The 20746-nt window shown below is 38.6% G+C and overlaps 1 protein-coding gene across 1 annotated transcript in view; it reads right to left on the bottom strand.

Annotated features, from left to right (window-relative positions):
* The window catches only part of LGR5 (leucine rich repeat containing G protein-coupled receptor 5), an 89154-nt gene that overhangs the window by 9099 nt on the left and 59309 nt on the right, over positions 1-20746 (bottom strand). The window contains exons 5-15 of the mRNA XM_066183248.1: positions 15280-15495; positions 12835-12906; positions 10387-10455; positions 7905-7976; positions 7019-7090; positions 6844-6912; positions 6643-6714; positions 3689-3754; positions 3421-3492; positions 2493-2564; positions 467-592 (exon numbers count right to left, since the gene is read on the bottom strand). Of these exons, the coding sequence (XP_066039345.1) occupies positions 467-592; positions 2493-2564; positions 3421-3492; positions 3689-3754; positions 6643-6714; positions 6844-6912; positions 7019-7090; positions 7905-7976; positions 10387-10455; positions 12835-12906; positions 15280-15495 (978 nt within the window). The remainder of the gene's footprint in view (positions 1-466; positions 593-2492; positions 2565-3420; positions 3493-3688; positions 3755-6642; positions 6715-6843; positions 6913-7018; positions 7091-7904; positions 7977-10386; positions 10456-12834; positions 12907-15279; positions 15496-20746) is intronic.

The raw sequence follows: 20746 nt of genomic DNA, 5'->3' as shown, positions 1-20746 counted from the left end.
AGTAATACTTGCAAAGTATTATCTGACTCTTAATCAAAAGATTACAGAAATATCATGTTCAAATAAAAGAGGTGAAATCTTTTGGTCTTTCAGCAGTATATTCTTCCCTTGTATTTGCTGTGCTCTCATTACATATAATGGGAGTTCTGTAAGCACAATCCAGTAGAAGAGGGACATATCACTAAGCTGCCAGCGATATTGTTTTAACAGCTTTTGAAACATATCACCAGGAAGCAGATGTGGCTTGTACTAAGCAAGTACTGGGGTTAATATTTCAAAACCTTCATAGTTTCTTCAGTTGAAAGTGAGCATAATAAAATAAGTCTATCATTTTTATCATATTTGCTTTAGTTTTAATGGCAGAGATCAAAGCCTGACAATATGAAGTAACATGCGTTACACACTGACACACCTTCCATTGCACATGAACACAAATGTGGCTTATTAGTTTTAATGATATACTCACTTGAGTTCTGGAAAATTTTCAGATGTTATCAAACTTTGTAGGGCATGATTTCCTGTTAATTTTAAATGAGTTAAACCATGTAGCCCCGTCACAGGAAAAGAGGACAAAAGGTTGGATGACACATCCCTGCGTAACAGCAAATAAAAATCAGCTTATGGTTTTCATTTTTTTTTCAGCAATAGAAGTGTCACATTGAAAAAATAGGTTAAAGTTTTCTAACTCAATAAAAAATGACTGTATTAAACAGAGGCCCCAGTGAATGCAGCAAAGCTGCAGCACTGCTCAGGAGTACTCACCTTTATGTCTAGCAGAAAGCTCACAGTAACTACTAGTAGTCAGTTGGGTCTCTGTTCCCAAATTTTGACTCAAAACATAGTGCCAGTTTGGAGACTAGAAAATGAATTTAAAATCTTCTCCCTAGACTGTTTGAATTCAAAGGAGCTGTAACAGCTTCCCACAGTTCAAAACATTCAGTGGGATGCTACAGGGCATGGCTGCCCTGAACTCCCCCCAAGGAGCAAGTCAGATGTGGGGAAAATGTGCTTTTCAGGAAAGAACAGGTCTGGGCTGGAGCAGAGGGAGATGACATTTCCAAGCTGAAGTTTTTCTTAGTGGCTGAGGGAAGACAGAACACAGTGCAGATGAACACAGATAGGTAACTTGGGGAAAGTAAAACAGGTGAATGAAAGAGTGGTAAGTGATCAAGGAGATACGGCAAAGTAGTGAAAGAGGGCGAGTTCAGAGGCACTGTTTTCTATTTTGCGCTCTCTCTCTCTCTCTCTCTCTCTCTCTCTCTCTCTCTCATTTATTCAAAGAGTCTTTTCAGTCCTCCTCAAAATTATCTACTCTGCAATACTTCAGATGGTCAACAGTCAAGGAAGAAGAAGCAGAGTCTGGTGCAGTTGAAATGCTTTTATGTCCAAGGCTGGAGAGTCTGGACTATACACTGAAATCTAAGGCCTAGGCATGAAATAAGGTATGTTGATGAACTGGGCTTCTATGTCCCTGGTTTGGTGTGTGTTTCCTTGCACAGAGCACCATTAAATACCAAAGGTGAAATTCAGGTCCTACTGCAATGGTAAAAATGACTACTGACTTGAGTTGGACCAAGGTTAGAGAATACCATTTCAACACACATTGGTACACTGTGTTACCGTGTGTGTGTTCAAGGGCTGTTTTCTTTAACCCCCTCTGAGTATTGTATGATATTGTCCAAAGCTACAAGTTACTGCTCACCTCACAAAGTCGGTAAGTTCCGAGATGGGCCCAAAAAGGGATATTATAGACAAAATTGTCTGTGTGGGCATTTGTCAGTGCACCATTCAGAGGGCTTTGTACATCAACAGGAATGAATACCTCTCCAAATTTAGGTTTAGCAGCTACCAGATTATCTGTGAGCAAAAGCCCAGCATCATATTTTTGTGACAACCATGCAGCAGGATGACTCCAGAGTAATTTTTTTTCACATCTTCCACATACAACCAATGCCTCGGGGATTCGCATTACAGTGACAGTTGGAAGTAGGAATAAAAAAATAGTAAGCATTGAGAACAAGGCCTGAAAGACTGGTTGCTGATGTTTTCACCACTAACTGCTCTGTCTGAACTTACTAAAGAAGAAAAACTATTTCATCAAATGAGGAACAATGAAATAAAGATACATTCTGGGAAAAAAAGTTTATTATTTAATTTTTAATTCAATTCCTGAGGCCTGAAACACAACTAACAGGAAATATTTACCACTGCTACAACAGATTAACTGCTAATAAATTGAATGAAAAGTGGCAGATGCACTGATAATCTTCATGGACCCCAAATCATTACACAGTTCTGTATGCAGCTTTGCTGTAATACCTACATGAATTGGGGAAGTACAAGAAAGCAGACATTTAGATATGGATTCAACAGACCAGATGATTAGAACAGAGAAACCCTCAATTTCTGCTGGGGCAACAAGATATTAAATTTTTGTATGCTCTTGCAAGAAAAATGTAAAAGTTGAATGTGTAAGATATTCAAATACTTACAGTTTGATCAGAGATGGTAAAGAGGAGAAAGCATTGGGGTGAATAATTTTAATTTTGTTCCAAGCTAAATCCCTACAAAGAAAAGAGAGTAGAAAATTACATACCCACTGAGGGAATATGGAAGTTTTCAAACTCTTGATTAGGAGGCCTAAGTATAAAAAAGGTATCAATTACATGCTGATATTTTCAATAAGCTCCTGCATATCTCATAGTGCAAAGTATTTTTTTCATTTTCTGTTAGTCAGTTGTGGTGTTATTAAACTGACAACTTAAAAGGCCTGCCACAGTCCAAGGCATTTCAGTCTGCTTCACAGCCTCCTAAGGCAGCAGAAAGAAGGGTGGCTTATATGGACTAAGTCTTCTGAAATGCTCTCATGTGATTAAGAACAGCAAACCCATGGTCAACAGGCTTAACTTCCTAATGTCAATTTTCACCACCCCTGAAAAGTCAAAAGGACTGAAAGCAACTCTTAAAAAAATGTATGGCTTCAATTCTGCAAAAAATTACGACCATGAGTAATTTTTTGACAAAACTAGTCCTCTAGCAGGAGTCCCTGAAAGCTGGAAACCTGTACATGACTGGACTCCATAACTTAAGATGCTGTTCTCGGTAGAGAGATTTCCCACCCCCTAGAGCTGATTATAATATGAACCTGCCAAGAGATACCAGCTCTAGCTCAGTTAAGTCTCCCTACTTCCATCAGAAACATTTAGAAGTGACAGTTTTTACGGCTCTAAGCTTATATATTTGAATTCATTGCTGCAGATGCTAAACTTCACAATGTTTGCTCTCCTTTCACAGTTATGAACTCAGGGTGAAAGATCATAGTGAGGAAAAACTGAAACAAAGATCCTTTAGGGTACATCATGAGCAGAAGCTATACAGGCTGTATTTTTGAGAAGCTGTGTGAATGTTAGGGTTACTCACAGAGACCGAAGAGCAGCCAGCTGCCGAAATGTGTCTGCTTTGATTTCAGTGATTTCATTGTGATGCAAGTCACTGAAATAGCAATAAGGATCTCCTCAGTTTCAAAGACACTTGGAAGGCACTTTGGGGTGTTTTAGACTGTGCTTATGATCCACTTCAATAAAGTGTATCTGGGGTATGTCAAATAGGCCAGCAATAACCAAGTTAATTACACTCAAACACATATAAATCCTTCTTTTTAAGCTTTTTAGGGTGGTTTAACACTTACATTTTTTGGAGTTTTTTACATGCAGTAAAACAGGGTAAATCTTCCAGCAGGTTATAAGATAGATCCCTGAATTATACAAGAAACAAATAGATTAACATCAAAGGAATGTTAAATGAAAAATAGCTTTCATTGTGTACCTTCATGCTCAATTAAAAATAATTTGTTTTTATCCACAGTCACAGAAGAACAGAAGTGTACAAACTCATTTCTCATCTGTCACATTTTGATTTCTAACTGAAGAGGAGAGAGGAGGGGAAAAGTCAAGATATATTAATTCCATATCCACATTTGCAAATTCCTTGCATTGTCTGAAGATTTCCTGCCTGAAGTGTAGACTTCTGCTGAGTGTTTTGCAGTAATGATATTGGCCATCTGGATTTACATCACAGACTACATATTTATCATGTTTAAATTCTGATAAATATTTAAACAATTTAAAATAATCTACTAAGCATATATACTCATATTTTTTCAGAGAAGATCCTGTATTTTTCTGATCGGAGTCACAATCAGCTTCCCATTCTACACTTTTAATTAAGCAGTACTGCCTCTGATCCTTAGAATGCTACATCTTATAACTGAGGGAAATGGTCAAAAAATATTGGAACTAACTTCGAAATCAATCACTACATGGGGGAAAAAAAAAACCTTAAAAAGACTTGAGCCAAAACTCGACAAATTACAGAATAACTGAAACATCTGGACTGATTTACAGTATAATATAACTAATCAAAACCAAGTCCAGGCAATTTGCAGAAACTGAAAGGGAAAAAAAAAAAAAAAAAAAAAAAGGAACCAAACACCAGCCCCCACCACCCAAGAGTCTCATCCAATATATATATATGTATATATCTATATGTGTATATTTATGTGTGCGTGTGTGTTTCTCAGGGAAAACCAAATGGGAAATATGCATGTCAAAAGAATAGAGAAAAAAGCTTAGGCCTAGAATTAGAAAAAAATGTCCTTTTTCACAGTTATCCAGTATTATCATATGAAAGAGATTCACTTTTTACTTCGTGAAATTCTTCTCACTTGTCAAATATTGTAAAACTGGTTAATTTCCACCTATTTAATGCCTTGGTACATCTGTATTTTCACTGTTATTGTTCCAACAGGGGCATTTGGACTATTTTATCTTGGATTAGTGGAAGTAGTGCAAGTGTAACGACTGTGTGTGTCTTTAATGTATTCTACTCTGATTTTACCCTGTACAAAGGAAAATATAAATATGTTTGGTGGGGTTTTTTTTGTGTGGGGTTGGTTTTTTTTGTGTGTGTGCGTATGAGTGCGGGCTTTGTGTACAAAAACAAGGTACACTGTGGCCCGAATTGGACATTACATAGGAGGGGTGAAGTGAGCTAGAGGCTTTTAGTCCAAAACAAAGGATGTTTCGTATGTCTGGCAGACACTGGCTTTTCCATCATCCACAGGTTTATCACTTAGGTCTTCTTAAAAATATGTTACCAGCTTGAATTTTGTACGTACTGACACTCCCTCCTCACACATGGAAAATATTCCTGAACTTGAGACCCTTCTCCCCTCAGTTTCCGCCAGAACTCCAGAAAATATTTTATTTGTTTATTTTTAAGGTCTTATTCTCCACTTCCTTAATACATGAGGCTCTTGGCAGCAGCAGAGAGTAGATGGTTTTGTGCGTTGAGGTGCATCCCCAGCTGTGCTGAGGGCAGCCTTTGGAGGGCTGCTGGGACCGTGTTCTCACACACACCTTTACTGCAGGTGTGCACACACCCAGGAAGCCTTGTGTACATTAATCCACACTTGGACATACTGGTGGCTCAGTAGGATGCACAAACTGCCTTTCAAAGCAGTGTTTGCACTTGTATTGTTTGTGAGTGTGTCTGAGCCAGGGAGCCCCTGCAAGGTCGCAGTCTCCAGGCAAGGCGTGGGTGGGTTCAGTGCACAATTGTCCTTCACGGCACAGCCAGAATTGATGTGAAAACCGAAATGGGGACTCAGCAGGCTTGTTCCAGTCTGGCAGCAATGGGAAAAGAGCAGCTCTTGAGTACTTGAAACTGCGGATATATCAGTTCTCTCCTCTTTTGAGTACTGGCTCTAATCATATAGGGCAATACTCAAAATAAAAAATGTGAATTTTCAATGGACAGTCCTACTCTACTATGAACCCTGTAAGTTATTAATTGCTGTATTATTTGTTTCTCCTCTGTTTTGAGATTCTTTATTGGTTTTGAATGTTACAGGGCATATTTAAACTTCATTCTGTGTACAGACTTTTTTTCTGGCAGCAGACTGTCTTTTATCATTCTGGAAAAGATTATATTGAGTCCATTAACTAAAACTTAAATTTTTCCGGACATGTTTTTGACATTCACTCTGGTATTCAAATAATGCATTATAATTAGTGCTATTTCAATACTGGCCAGAGAATTAATACCAAATAGATTCCTAGTGATGTAATACATAGAGGAAAGTGCTCTTGGCTCATTCTCAAAGAAGTGGACGCAATGATTACTTTCATTAGTGATTAAGCAAACTCCAAGGAAATTTCCAAGTTAAAATAATATTGTAAAAGAGCTTAACAAGGATCCAAAACTGCCATCCTTACTTATATTTTCTATTCACTTCAATGAATTATTTGCCTTAGTGAGAAAAAACTCCCATACCGTAGGAGAGACAGAATGAATGAAAATGAGGTAGTTCTGTCTTTTTTTAAACCAAATCAAGACCCTTTGAATCTTTTCCTAAAAATAAGCTAAGTAATTATCTTTCTTAGGAACGTATGGGAAATCCCATTGCTAAGTGGGTTGTAAACTTTTTAAATAACACAGGGACCAACTCCCTGAGCTGAATCCTTAAGAAGTAACATGATACACAGAAATAGCAGTAACTGGGTAATTTTGAAATCATAGTAGTTTGGTTTGTCTATTAATCTCTTGCAATAATGTCATGTTAATAATCTTACTGAAACGTACAGCACTTGGAGATTGGGTAACTGGTCACAAGCAGATCTGGGGAGAGAGGTGATCTGTGCTCCTGTGAGTGTCCTGTGAAAAAATTTATGATAAAGAAATTACTTTTTGAAGACTGAAAACCAAAGTATTTTAGGACATTCTTTACAATAAGTCAGTATACAAGAAAATAAAACAAAGCAAAACCACTTCTCTAGCACTTACAAACTCTCCAGACTTGTAGTCCCTGTCAGATCAGGAAACTCTGTTAACTGTGAAGCACCATTTAAAGTCCTACAATTTAAAAAACCAATTTCAATAAAATCATGGTGATTAAAGTGTGGGATAACTCTAGTATTGCAATATAAAAAGAAAATGAAAATAAAAAGCAAACACATACAGAGTTCTTAGTTCTGGTAAGTGCTGAAAAGCAGATTTTCCAACGAGCTGGATAGGGTTATCATAAAAATGTCTGGAAAAAAACAATAAGAAGACATTTAACAAAAAATATTTTAAAATATTCTAAATATATTATTATACCAAAAACAAATGAGTAAACTCTCTATGATGAATCACACACTGTGCCCCTCTGGTTGTAGCAGAAGTGAACTTCTGGGCTTTTCTCATCCTCTAATCCTTATTCACCTGCCACATGTCACATTTTGAACATTCAAGTAGTCACTGTTTTCCTGTTCGAATGCCAGAAGCCAGTCAGCAAAATATTCTCTCTTCCTCCCAGGTTTGCAAAGACAAAATTTCAGATATGAAGAATTTTGTTATGACCTGAGACAAATTTAAGGATAGCACATGAAGTCAGAACTCCCCCTATTCAGAAGAGGTTCCCTTGCCATTTTGAAGTCATGCTGCTTTTGCTCATGGAATATTACTCAAGATGAGTCATTATTTTTCTCACAGTTATTTTGCAATTTCTTAATTTGAAGCTGTCCATTAAGTGCATTTTCATGTAAGATGATGGGAATTCAGACTGGAGTCCATCAAGAGCAATTTTTACCAGCTTTTGCATTGCCAATAATGCTAAGAGATTTAGAAGTAACCATTCCAATAAAAGGTCAAAGGCCAGACACCATTACTTTCTTCCCTTAAACAGGACTTGAAAACTGCCATTCTTTCCATGAAGCTGGAAAGATATGAACTTGTTTGCTTGTATGATGACGTGCTACAAAGTTTACTCACAAGAAAAACTATGTGACAATTAGCCACAATTATGATACTTAGTTCCATATTCTCTAATACAAAGAGTCATTGAAAAGATTCTTATCACTTACATTGTAATAAGTGAAGGATTACCCACAAATGCACGCTCAGGTATTGACTTGATGTTATTGCTGTGAAATCCCCTACAAAGAAAAACTTTTATATGGTTAGGTAAAAAAAAAGTGAAGATTCAGTCTGAATTCACAATGCACAATGGTGAGTTTTTGTTTGTAGTAAGAAAAGTTTCTGTATGTAAAGTTATATCTTTTTTTTCTGGAACAAGACAGAATTGAAAAAAGCAAAAGCAAAGGAAAAGAAGTGAAGAAATGAGAAGAGAAGAGAAGAGAAGAGAAGAGAAGAGAAGAGAAGAGAAGAGAAGAGAAGAGAGCAAACCTGCTGAAATTCTGCACTTCTCTAAATGAATAAAACCATTCAGGTGAAGTAAACTTCAAAATGGCATTCTAAAATTCAGAGTATATGCATGTATGTATATAGATATAATGTAAATATACATATGTATGTGAACTAAGAACATCAGTATTTAGATATTAATAATTAAGTAGCTAACAATTTATTTCCCCCTGTGCTTGTTAAACTGAAACTGTTTCTTTTGCTGGATGGCACAAGTTTATCAAAGAAATTATTTTATACACTATATTATAATGTCGATCCTCCCATAACCACCTTTTTGTTGAGATATTTTAAATGTGGACACAAACAAAATGTAGTTGTGACTGCTGAATAGCAAGGCACAACTACAAAATCGTTGTCTCATCATTAATTACTGGATTTCATTCATATGAGTAATTCCCCATTGTGAAAAACAAAAGAAACAACTAAGATTTCAAAAGAACAATGATGATTTGTGTGGGAAACTCCCATTAGTTCAGTCGGGTATGAAGAAGGCTTCCCAGCTTAAATTTATGCATTACTAAGCCTCCAATTGTTCACTGATGCAAGCACACTCGGCCATTACTTGAAACGGTCCCACACTTGGTTTTATAGGCATTGTGCTACTGATGATGAGCTACAGAGCAAGGCTTTACATCCCTGCTTGCTTTACATGCAGACTCTAAGCAGAATGAGCACCTCATCTAGAACCAGTAAACAGACTGGTTTTGAATGGAATGCCTCCCATGGCAGAAAAAAACCAAGGAGATGGCACAACTACCTCCCAGAGAAATATCTGCTCCTAGCTGTGCACAAAAAGGTCACAGTTTGTGTTTTCAGCCCAGGCAGAAACTCTGAGAGAGACGCGAGGTCCCACCCAGAAACACCCTTACTAAGGCGGCTCTGCAATGAGTGGGGTCTCTGTGGGGCTGGGCTCCCACCTGGGTCTGTGGGAGACATCCCATCCTTATAAGATCAGCTCCCAAGGCCCACACTAAGCACAGAACCACACGGTCTCATGATCTGTGCTGGACTTGGGATGTCAGGTTGCAATTTCAGACCCCGAGTGTTTCTTGCACATAGTTGACACTCAGAGGTGAAATCCTGTGGGGCCAGTACGTAACCTCAGGCACATCAGGCAGTTTGCTGATGCATTTGGTGCAAACTGAATTACCTATTCTCAGCTACTGACTCCAGAGATCATCAAAAAGGTGATCCTTTGAGGTCACTGGACTTCATACCAATTATTTTATGGCATAAACAGCAGCTGAGAACATTTGGGCTTGGAAACTCATAGACCCTGCTGCCTCTTCCAGAGCTGCATTCTGGCAACACTGTAGGTGCTGAGCGGGAGTTCACAGTATCTGGGGGTACCTGCTCTGGAAAAAATCTCAGGTGGCTACTTAAAATTGGGGTTTAGTTCAGTTTGTGATGTAGCAGGGGTACAACCATGTCCAACTGGTATGTGATTACTTATTTTTGTCAAAAATCTATGCTGATAGTACCACTAACATGGTAAATAAGTCAAATGGAAAGAATTCTGAACATATGCATTAATGTGTACATTGTCTGAATGATGTGTGAACATAATTTAATTACTTTTAATTTTTAATAGTTCAATAATTTTTCAAAATAAATTTGAATAATTTCATTTCATTGTTAATTTTCTTGATGCAAATTATGCCTGTGCATACAAAAGTGTTTTATTCACATAAACGGTACAAAGAACTGACTTTATATTTTGAAAAGAAATTGCTTTAATTTAATGGAGGTGAGGGAGGGAAGTTGGTAAAATTTAATTAAACCTGATGGACTAATAAGGATGCCGTGCCTTCTTAGCTAGAAGACAAATATATTGGGTAATTTGCAAAATCTAACTCTTGTGTTTGGGACTAAAAGTGAATTGTGTTTGTTATTTACTGCATTCCAAAGAGGAAGTTCTTGGAAAAGACCCACTGCACAAGGAAATATGAAAGTAAAAGTTGTCAGAACTTGGTCTAAACTGAACACTGAAAATTATTTTTTATGGATGTTGGCATGCTTATTGGTTCTTTCTAGAATATCAGTTTTTAAGGATTACTGATAAAATCACCAGCATTAAAAAAAAAAAAAATCACACACTAGACAAAACATCCTTCTTCCTAATATGAGTTCTGTACTTACAGTTCTTTTAGGTTTGTTAGTGTCCTGATAGCAGTTGGGAACTCATCCAGACTGTTGTAATTTAAATCTCTGTATGAAAACAGATTTTATTATTTCGGTTATGCACTGCATAACAGATAACATAGCACTGTTGGCATTTGTAATGAACTATCATCTTCTATGCATTGAAAAAATACATAGTGCAAAAAGACAGGAAATCCTCAAAAGCATATGGATGTTTTCCATCAAAGTCTATTTAGAGCACATTATCGTTCATATTTTTTATCAGCATTCTATTTTTAGTTACATTTTAGCTATTCTGTAATAAAGAAAATGTAAGTAAATTCGAGTACTACTAAGGGATTTGCTGTTTCATAAATTGCCCACCTTTTGCATTACATTTAAGTATTAACAGGGAAAAAATCTTTCAAAAGAATATTCAATGACTTTGGTGATCTGCGCTTTACATGTCTAATACATTTCTCTATAAAGATTTCTAATTGTAATGTTAATTTTAAGACTTGACAACAGTCAAGAGAATGCTTCTAACTACACAAATTGTAAAAATGATAGTGTAGCTAAGGTAGTGACCTCTGCTTGAAGAAGTGCTCATGCTGCAGCAGTAATTAGACTTTATACTGGTAGGATGAATGGATTTTAATCCTACTTCTGCCCTCAGCATGACATATGTATCCTTTAGCATTTAGAAGATGGCTGAAACTAAAATTGAGACATGCCAGTTTACTGTGATGCTCTCTGGCAACGTTTTGTGAGGAAAATACTTGGAAAAACTGGAGCAAAAGCCTTTCTAAGCAGGCAAAACCCAAGCCACAGTTTACAATGGATTGAAATTGAAATAGTATCAGGCTGAAGTAATGCAGGCAGGAAACTGCTGTCTGAACTCAACAAGGCTTTCCTTCCTGCTTGTAAATCTCTTCAGCTTATTGACAAAAAGAGATTACAGGCATGTATGGTTTGGTTTTGCCCTCTAGTGATATGTGATTTCCAGACCTACGCCTCAATGCAAACAAATGATCTTAAAGCTGGCGTCCATCATTTACAGCACGATCTGTTCAGATTATCTTGAGACCATTTGGGAACTGGTCTATACATTATGTAATTGCTGTGCTTGAGGCAAGTGCTACCTTGTCCTGTTGCAGGGAAGTGGCTGCACCTACATTTATTTCCAGGTTTGTGACTGTCCTCTGTGTTTTCATCTCTGTCATGCCAGGTGGCTGGGACTGGGTTTGCAATTACTTATTCCATTGTTCTATTTTTCCCCATTTGTGACCAAGTGCCATGTGAATATCACTTAAATAAACAAACCAAACCATTACATTTTCCTTCTTCCTTTCCCGTCCCCCTTTCCGGTGCTACACTAAGGGACTTCCTCTCAACTCACAGGCGGCTAAAAGTCCAAATTGTAAAATTGCAATTCAGTGGCAAGGGATCAGTGCAATCAAACTGGTGATAAAAATCCCCAAGAAGCCCAAACCTTCTTGCTTCCTAATATTAATGAAAGATGGAAGTGGGCAGCACACAGGTTTGTGGATGGGTAAGCAAATAGTCACCCTTAGCCTAGCAATATCCATGTCTGAAACTATTTGTTTCTCATAACTGGGTTTTTAACCTCTGTCCTGGTTGGGTCAAACATCCAAAATCACTGAAAATGATGCAGCTGACTGCAGCAGGTGCAGGAGGAAGCACATGCAAAGTTTTACTGTCCCTGTGGCATTTCTAGGGCCTGGGTGACTCCAGCAGACAACATCTGTATTTGACTAACTGTAGCAAAATAATTTCTGCTACCCATTAGCACTGCATTCCTGTTTAGTATGTTATGTAGAATTTTTTTTTTTTATGCTAGAAAACTCAAGAAAATTTGAATTGGTCTAAACAGAATTAGAGTGAAAACTTGAGGAAGTTTCAGTCTTTACCAGTGCTATTTTTATCAGAGCTCTCAAAAGACAAAAACTTGGATACAACTGAAACATTTCTCCCACTTGTAAAACACATGCAGAATTTGACTACCTAAAACTTTTGCTTTTTCCAGGCATAAAAAAATAATCCTGTCTAATTTTATAACTCTGCTCTATAGTAGGAGAGTTTAGTAATATTAAAGCTTTTCACTGTGACAATTTCCCAATCTAGCTTTACTGATTGAACAAGATAAATAAATAGTACTAAACCAGGCAACCACAAGTTCATGAATAGTCACTTCTTCTTCTATGCTCAACACAGTTTTCAACTGTCTTTCAAACAAATTATCAATGGACAATGCTTATTAAAAAGGCAAACTAATTTCATAGTCAAAAATAGGATTTACTACATAGAGTCATTGTGAACTATCACTTAGATCCTGTAGAGATTAGGCAAGCCCAAACCCACATTTGGCTTTTAGGCTATTTTTATTCTTTCAGAATATTAATGAAAACACTCTAAAAAAAAGAAACAAATAAGAGGTCAACTCACAATGTCTCTAGGCTGTGGAGCCCATCAAAGCATTTCTTTCCCAGGGAATAGATTCTATTGTTATGGAGATGTCTGCAGGGGAACATTAAGCACGCAGTCAGGAAAGCACTCTGCACACAGTGGACTAAAGCAAAACATTTTGATGGTTAAATCAAAATTAACTTATTTTCAGGGAAGCACTGATCATATGCAATCATGCTTTTGCAAGAGCATGTATAGGATGCACCTCTACCACAATCCACCCATTCTCCCAACGCCTCTCCATTTGGTTTCACAGAGGGGATCTGTTTTAAAACCACCTAGATTGTTCAAAAGTGTTATATCCTGTAGTTCCAGGCCAGGGTTTCCATAATGAACTGACATATCCCCAATGATAGCTAATAAGATAAGTAACACCTCTCAAAAGCTGGGTGTGGGGTGTGAGGTGTATATTTGGAAAATGTATATTCAGAGGGTGTTAGAGGGTATGGCCCAAAAGAGCAGCCATTGAGGAGATGGATCATGCAGCAGACAGGTAAGGGGCATTAGGCCTGCAGAATGCAAAAAGACACAAAGCCATAATACAAAAAGTTGTAGCTTCCCTGAGATGAGTAAACCAAGTAATCTTAGAAGCACTGTAACTTGCATTTCTTTGAAATTATGAGAATCAGTAAATACTTTCTAAAATATTTCGCAATTGAAAGTAATTTTTATATATTGTAACCAATTCTTCCCCCCCCCCCCCCTCCCCCCCCCCCCCATCTCAAGACTCTGAGTTCTGCCTATTTCTGCCTTTTAGACTGATGTGGAAAAAAACCAGTCTGAGTGAAGCTCATTAATGTGAGTAGATTCAACTTGTAGACACTTCAGACCATTTAATTTAAAAAGAATGCATTTTCCCCAGATTTTTCCTTTTATTTTGTCCTCAAAATCCTACCCGTGTAGTGGATGGCAACTAAGGGAGAAGGGCTTTAAGAGAAAAGAAAGGCTGTGAATGAGTGGCTGCCAGGCCCTTCATTACACTCTGAAAATACTGTTAAAAGATCAGAGGCTCTCTGAATGTTCTGCAGAACCTAGAGAAATCAAGTTTGCCTGTCCATCAAAGGCAGGGATTCTAACAGCAAAACAAAAATTTTCTCTGGGTTTTTCCTTTTCTAGGAATAAACCTAATCAACTCTATATTTTCAATGACTACCCTGATCTTTAATGCTTTAGTTGGCATGAAGAATGCATCTTCAAATTCCAGTTATGTTTGGATCTTTAATTCTAAAGGTTTTGACCTGCTCCAATCGACCATGCACTTCTGTACTGTGTTGAAAATTTGCCATACGGTATAGAGCAGCAACCCGATGAAAGCAGAACCACACACAAAGAATTTGATGAGCCAAAAAGATCAACTGTTGTAGGTCGTGAGGAATGATTCAATTATTAATCACTATAAAGCCCAGAAGATTAGAAATAAGCAAGGCAGAACTTAAATAAGGAAACCTAACTGAGCAGAAGCAAGCATGGCATGAAAAGAAATTATTTTCTCCTGCATCTCTTAACTGTCCTCTTATCACTGCATTTCTGGTAGGGGTCTAGAGAGCAATGTTCAGGACAGCCTCTTGTCCTTGCCATTGCTGGTATGAGTCTAGAAGGTCAATCAAATCACAAGTCCACCCATTCTTTAACTTGAATGGGATTGAATTTAATGTAAAGAGAAGGCAAAGGCTTTGCAGCACAAGTCAGCTGTTAACCCTCATTTTTGAGGCCCCATGGAGGCAGAGATAGTGACTACAGCTGTCAGTGAAGAACCTTGATATGTGCCAGGTTCAATAATTACACTGGGGCTAGAGTATGCTACAACATGCTAAGTGTCTTACATAAGACCATAGTTTCTGATCGCCTATAGAGCTTGACTATATAATTCTCTCTTTAATAATGTCAGTGTTTTCCAAAGCATCCAGAAATTACTTCTCCGCTAAAGTTTTTCCAGCCAGTCTAGATTTTCCCATTTGGGACATTCCCAGAAGATAAGAAGCTGAAACCGTGATTCATAGTATACCTTCCAGATTTTGGTGCCAGCTGTGCATGTTTCAGTTAGTTGAAACGGTATGCAAACATAACCAAATACGAAACTACATATACTTTCTATGACAGGAAATGCATATTTTTTCTACTGGAGGGCATTCTTTCCAAGTCCCCCAGAAAGATTTCTGTTCATTTCCTGCTTCTAATCTTCCCTCTTTCAATCTTAGACAGCACACAATGCATCCCTTCCTGTTTGTTTTGCTGACCTGATAGGGTGATTTTTAATTCCCTTGAATAATTTTTTATTGAGATGGAAACTTCTAAGCTAGGTCAAAACAAGTGGTTTAGCAAATGCTAGTCAAACCGTATGAAGATGCAATAAAATCTATTTCTCCAAGAGCCCAAAGCCCTGCAAGAAGACATTGTGTATAAAAAGCAATCAAGAAAACTTACAGAACTACCAAACTGGAGAGGTTTCCAAAGGCATAGTCCGGAATATAATGAATTTTATTCAGTGCCAATGTCATTGCCTGAAGTGCTGGTAAACTCCTAAAAGCTTGGACGGGGATTTCTGTCAAGGAATTATCATCTAGCCACAGGTGTCTAAGGGAAACCAAGCCATTGAAGCAGTTGGGAGGTACATAGTTGATGTGGTTAGCATCCAGACGCCTAGGAGAAAAAGAAACAAAGAAAATTGACTTCAAGAAAAGAAAAGTGGCTTTGCACAATGGCTGTAAGAAGTTATCACCATGAACATAACCTCAAAGGATGGACATGGATTGCCACTCCCAGTTTTCATTTCCTGGAGATTCTATGTTCCCATCTTGCTTGCAGCCTCATCCTTGAGATCTCAAATCATGTTTACACGTTTGCTTGTCAGCTGGCTCTGCACAGACAGCTCTCCTTTGCAGACATCAACTCACTGTGAGCACACACTGATCATTTTTGAGCAGTCTCTCTAAAGACCAGGCATGTCTTTGTTTCCTTCCGCAATTGTTCGAAGCCATGGAACAAAAAAGTGCAAGAAACTCATCCAGAGATTCTCTCTCAGAACCTACAAATCACTGAGCTGCAAGTTAATTTGGATTTCCATATGCTTAACACCCATTCCAAGACCCAGAAACAGAACTCACTTCTGAGTCTCTGGAGGTTCCTGCTTTACCTTTCCTCAAATATTACAGAGCTATAGATTGATAGAATAAGCTGTGTTGGAAGGGACCCACAAGGAAGGGACCCCACTCCTGGCCCTGCACAGGACCATCCTCAAGAGTTACATCATATGTCCAGGAGCATTGTCCAAATGCTTCTTGAACTCTGTCAGGCTTGCTGCTGTGAGCACTTCCCTGGGGAGCCTGTTCCAGTGCAAATACTGTTTATCCTAATGATTCTAATGAGAACTGAAGTTCACATTTCTATAATAGTGGAACACAATGTTTTTTACCTGGAGATTAGTATTATCAATGTGATGTATTTGTGCTGAAAAAAAAGTTACTAAACGCACTTCAGCTGCTGCAGAGCCAACAGAGGGAGCTCAGCTGCACGTTGTACCTTTGCAGAGTCTGCAGGTGATGCTTTGTTCTCACATTTGTGTAATTAAGGATTAAATCTAGTGAACCTTTTCCAGATGCGGTTCTACAAATATACTGTCATCTATTCACTGGCTTTTATTTTTGCTGTGTTTTGCTTTTTCATTGTGATTCTTTCAGGGAAAGATTAAGAAGTGCACTTCAGATTTCTGAAACTTCATGAAACACCCAGATGGGGATGTGGGCCCCAGTATTTCTTCTGCTTTTAATGTGTTGCAGTGACTTATACTTTTTCCATAACATGAAATCTGTGCTCTAAAAATTTTCATGAAATGTTTAGAGAGGAGTAATTAAGTGAATGGTAAAACAGAAATAAATTTAAATAGATGTTTGAAAATACTACAGAACAAACAGCCACACCTGGGGTACAAAGAACTAATTCTATACAACCTAAATTCGGTCTATTTGAGAGAAATGCAATACTCTTTGTGGTGGGCATATTAATCTCTTTATTTAAAGCTGCTTCCTCATTTACAGTCATGTAAAATGTCAGGTCCATTCTATCTCCTGTTCCATGCTGGCCCTACCTACTGCATGAGAACAAATAATGACTGCTAAGGCTCCGTGCCAGGCTGGCAAATAACTGAGACAAGGTCAGTTGGAACAAATTTATAAGGTTCAGTGTCAAAGCCCTTGTACAATTAAATTTTCAATATAATAACTGACATGTCAGGCAGCAGAGACAGAGCTTCCAAAATAACTCAGTGGTCTGTCAACAAATGGGTAAGGCTGGAAATGTTTAGAAATACTCATGTTGTTCTTCCTCCTTTCCCCAGGCAACAACCATGTTTTGCCTGTGTTTTCAAATAAGGTATAATTTGAATGAGTAGATGAGGTTTCTTTGTGTTCAGTCAGAAGTAAATTTCTTCCCTGGGTGATGCTGGTATGTAAACTAAGAAGTTACAGTTGCCTTAGTTTGACAGTTTCACTGATTAAAGAATGGAGGCTTTATTCAAACTACATGTGCTGCAGTATTGCAGTTAACATCTTGTTCAATAGGAAGCCTGCCTGTGCAGCCCTGATGTCCCTGCTCACTCCACGGGAGTCACTCACAGGATGCCTGGCTGTGTGGAGAAGCCAACAGTTACTTGTTTGTATGTGACCCTGTGGCTGAAATGGCAATGTTTCTGCTGTCGTCAGTGAGACCAGGATTTTTATCTTACCAATATTTCGTAGCAAATCAAGGAACTGATTTTGTTTTTTTAATAGTTGAAGTTTCCAAATATAAACCCACCACTGGCTATGTAAACAAAACCCGCAGAACAAAGAAAAACAGAACTGCTGTACTGTAAATGAAATTCGAGATAGTCGAATTATTGTTTAAATAAAACTTGGAAGAAACAAAAAAGCTGCAATAATTTGTGCTTCAGGTTCTGTAACTGGATTACATATCCTGCAAGTACTTATAAGAAGTACTGCCTCAAGTGCTCTTTCGTTATCTAATCTTCTTTAAATTTCCAAGCACCATTTTCCCTCTTGCAGGTATTAAAAGGTTTCAGTGGTGATTATGTTTCCTGTCATACTGTAGGTAATGCACACTGATGTATAAAGGACTGATCAAAATCACCCTTTTCAGCCAATTGTTTTACATGTGTTGATCAAAGTTTTGGCACTTTGAGAACCAAACCCATTAACTCACAAACATGACCCTATTTATAACTGAAAATACATGTAGATAACATGTGGTGAGTTTGAAAGCTGCTATTATATTCCAGAGAGAGCTAATTTAGGGAAACAGAAATACTTGATCTCTTCTGATAGGCAGCATGTAAATAAAGCAGCCACTATGAAATTCACCATGAGCTCACTTAAAACGTCTAAACCTTTCAAAGCAAATGCTTGAGCTATGTGGACTGCAACCCTCTAGTGTTTCCTGTGACACACTGTGAATTCTGTGACCATGTGCACAAATTATAAAAAGATATTCTTCATGTAGAATGAAAACCTCGTTTTTTGGTACAGACAAAGGCAGATGTTTGAAAAAGATTTGATTTGCATTTTTTATCAATTTAATATGAATGGAAGCTAAGTTTCATGCCAGTGGTAGGTTTCTAAGGGAATATATATATATATATATATATATATATATATATATATATATATATATATATATACACACACACATATATATGTATATAAATATAGATTTTTCCCCCATTTTCTGTATCTTCTCTCAAACCCAGCTACAACCTGAGTATATAAAGAAATTCCTTAATATCTTGTTAGAGTGCATTGCTTATTCATTCAGATTTAAATCAAATGCTGGATAGGAGATTGGGAAGGGGATTTCTCCCAAACCATTTCTCCCTCTGAAATGAACAGCTACTACATGGATTGCCTCATCTTGAATGGATGAGGGCCAGAACACAATGAAAGGTCTGGAGAAGAGGAAACCCATAAAGATGGACAGAGAAGTCAAGGATAACATATTTCTTTTGATGTTTAATTTTAAAGTAGGAGAGGTAAAACCAAAGGAAAACAGACTGTAGGTAACAGGTAGGGGAGGCAGGGAGGTAGGGGCATTGGAAGACTGATTTTAGGCATGGTGGACAAAAGAAGGTGTGTGCTTTTCCCTCTTGTATCACCTTCCTCTTCTCCTGACTCAGCTCTCTTACGCAGGGAGCTTCAATCAAGTCTCTCCATGAAGTATGGAGCAATGATTGGCAGGGGTTGTGGACAGGGCCTGTCTGGGAAGGACATAAAGGCCAGGGGAGTGTCACTTGCAGTCCACCATCTCTGTTAGTGTGTCGGCACACAGACCCTCTCAAGGGTTTGTTCACAGGATTGACTAAAGTCTCATTTAGGTAATGGCAAGTGACATCTAAACCAGCTTTGAAAAGTGGATGTAATAAAAATAGAGCAGGCTGTTGTAAGCCATGTTTTTCAAACCTGGTCTTTTAAGCAGGATATCCCCTTCAGTCCACAGGGGAAAATGCTAGGACTATTGTAAAAATCTTAATTACAACACAACAGCCCAGCAATTCTCACATCTCGTTTTTACAGGACTGATAAAAAGAACCCTGCATAGCAACAAGATGACCAAAAAAGACAAATCACAAGTCACAGTTTAGGCGCATTTGTTTCTGTCCCACTGTTCAGTTTTACACGAGGAGGTTTTCACAGCCCCTCAATCTGTAGTGTTTCTTTTCATATCCACATGTGCTGCTCAGGGGTATTGGTAAACCTGCCTTCAAGAGGATGGATGCTATCACACTGCATACAGATAAGAAGCCAACTGTTTATACAAAGATTGGCCCTGATACTGGGCACTTTCAATCCCCACAGCTGGGAAAAAGTGGGGGCTAGCAGTTGGTGGGTTATCCCAGGAATCTGGCTGCAGACTCAGATCATGACCCCACAGATGGACAGGCATGTTTGATATGTCTGGGAGCACTCACAAGTCCTCAGCCAAATGGCTCAGAGTGACCTCTCCTAACCTCCCAAGCAAGGTGTCACCTGCTGGGGACAGTCCCAGGGGTATGTGATCTACCAGATGAACCCCAGGAACACATTCCCCAGCTCAGGGCAATGTTATTTGGCACGGGCCGGATGTGTGCCAAGGACCCCGTTAACAGCGCGGCTGGGCGGGCGGCCAGGGCCAGAGCCCAGGAGTGCTCTGAGGCACTGCCTGCTTTGCTCGGCTGGTTGTGATTACCACAGCGTGCCACTGTATGGCCCCCAGGACCTGACTGGAGAACTGTGTGAGACCCTGTACTGCCAAACACTCCAACAGCAGCTTCCTGGCCTCCCGCATATCCTGATGGGCTTCAACCATGCAGGATGATTTCTGGCTAGCAGTTCTGAGGTTGAGAAATTTGTCTGTCTTAGAGATGTGATAAACCCTCCCTCCTTTGAAATTACTTGTAAGACAGGAAAGAGTCAGAAGTACCTTCTGTTGGATGAAAAAAAACATCACCCGTTGGCCTGGAACTGTCGATCTAATACAGTCTCTTTGGGCCCCTCTTTGAGAGCAACTGGCTGGTTGAATTAGGGACTGCACATAAAAAAAATAGTAGCAAATGCTTTTTAGGTAACCTTGCACCTCTACCTTCCTCCCCTTGGTTATGAATCCAGAAAAATGTCTGTGACTGAGAGGGGTGGTCTGATACTGTACTACTGCTTGATGTTTCAGTCACTTTTCTGTTGCCCAGTGCCCTGGGGCTGCTACAGCCCCAGGATGGTAAAGGTGTGCAATAAAATGAGGACACTGCAACAGTGAGTTTTGAAACGTCTTTGTGTATGTGTAGACACCTGCACGGGTACAAACAACGTCAATTTCAAATGTGGGAAATTATTCCTCTGGGAGTTTGTGGGTACCTGTTGAGGTACCAGCT

The sequence above is a fragment of the Chamaea fasciata genome, unplaced genomic scaffold, assembly GCF_029207755.1.
Source record: "Chamaea fasciata isolate MVZ Bird 193981 ecotype frontalis unplaced genomic scaffold, bChaFas1.0.hap1 SCAF_5, whole genome shotgun sequence".
Classification (NCBI taxonomy): Eukaryota; Metazoa; Chordata; class Aves; order Passeriformes; family Sylviidae; genus Chamaea; species Chamaea fasciata.
The sequence above is the reverse complement of the archived record's forward strand: the minus strand, read 5'-3'. Positions and strand labels throughout refer to the sequence as shown.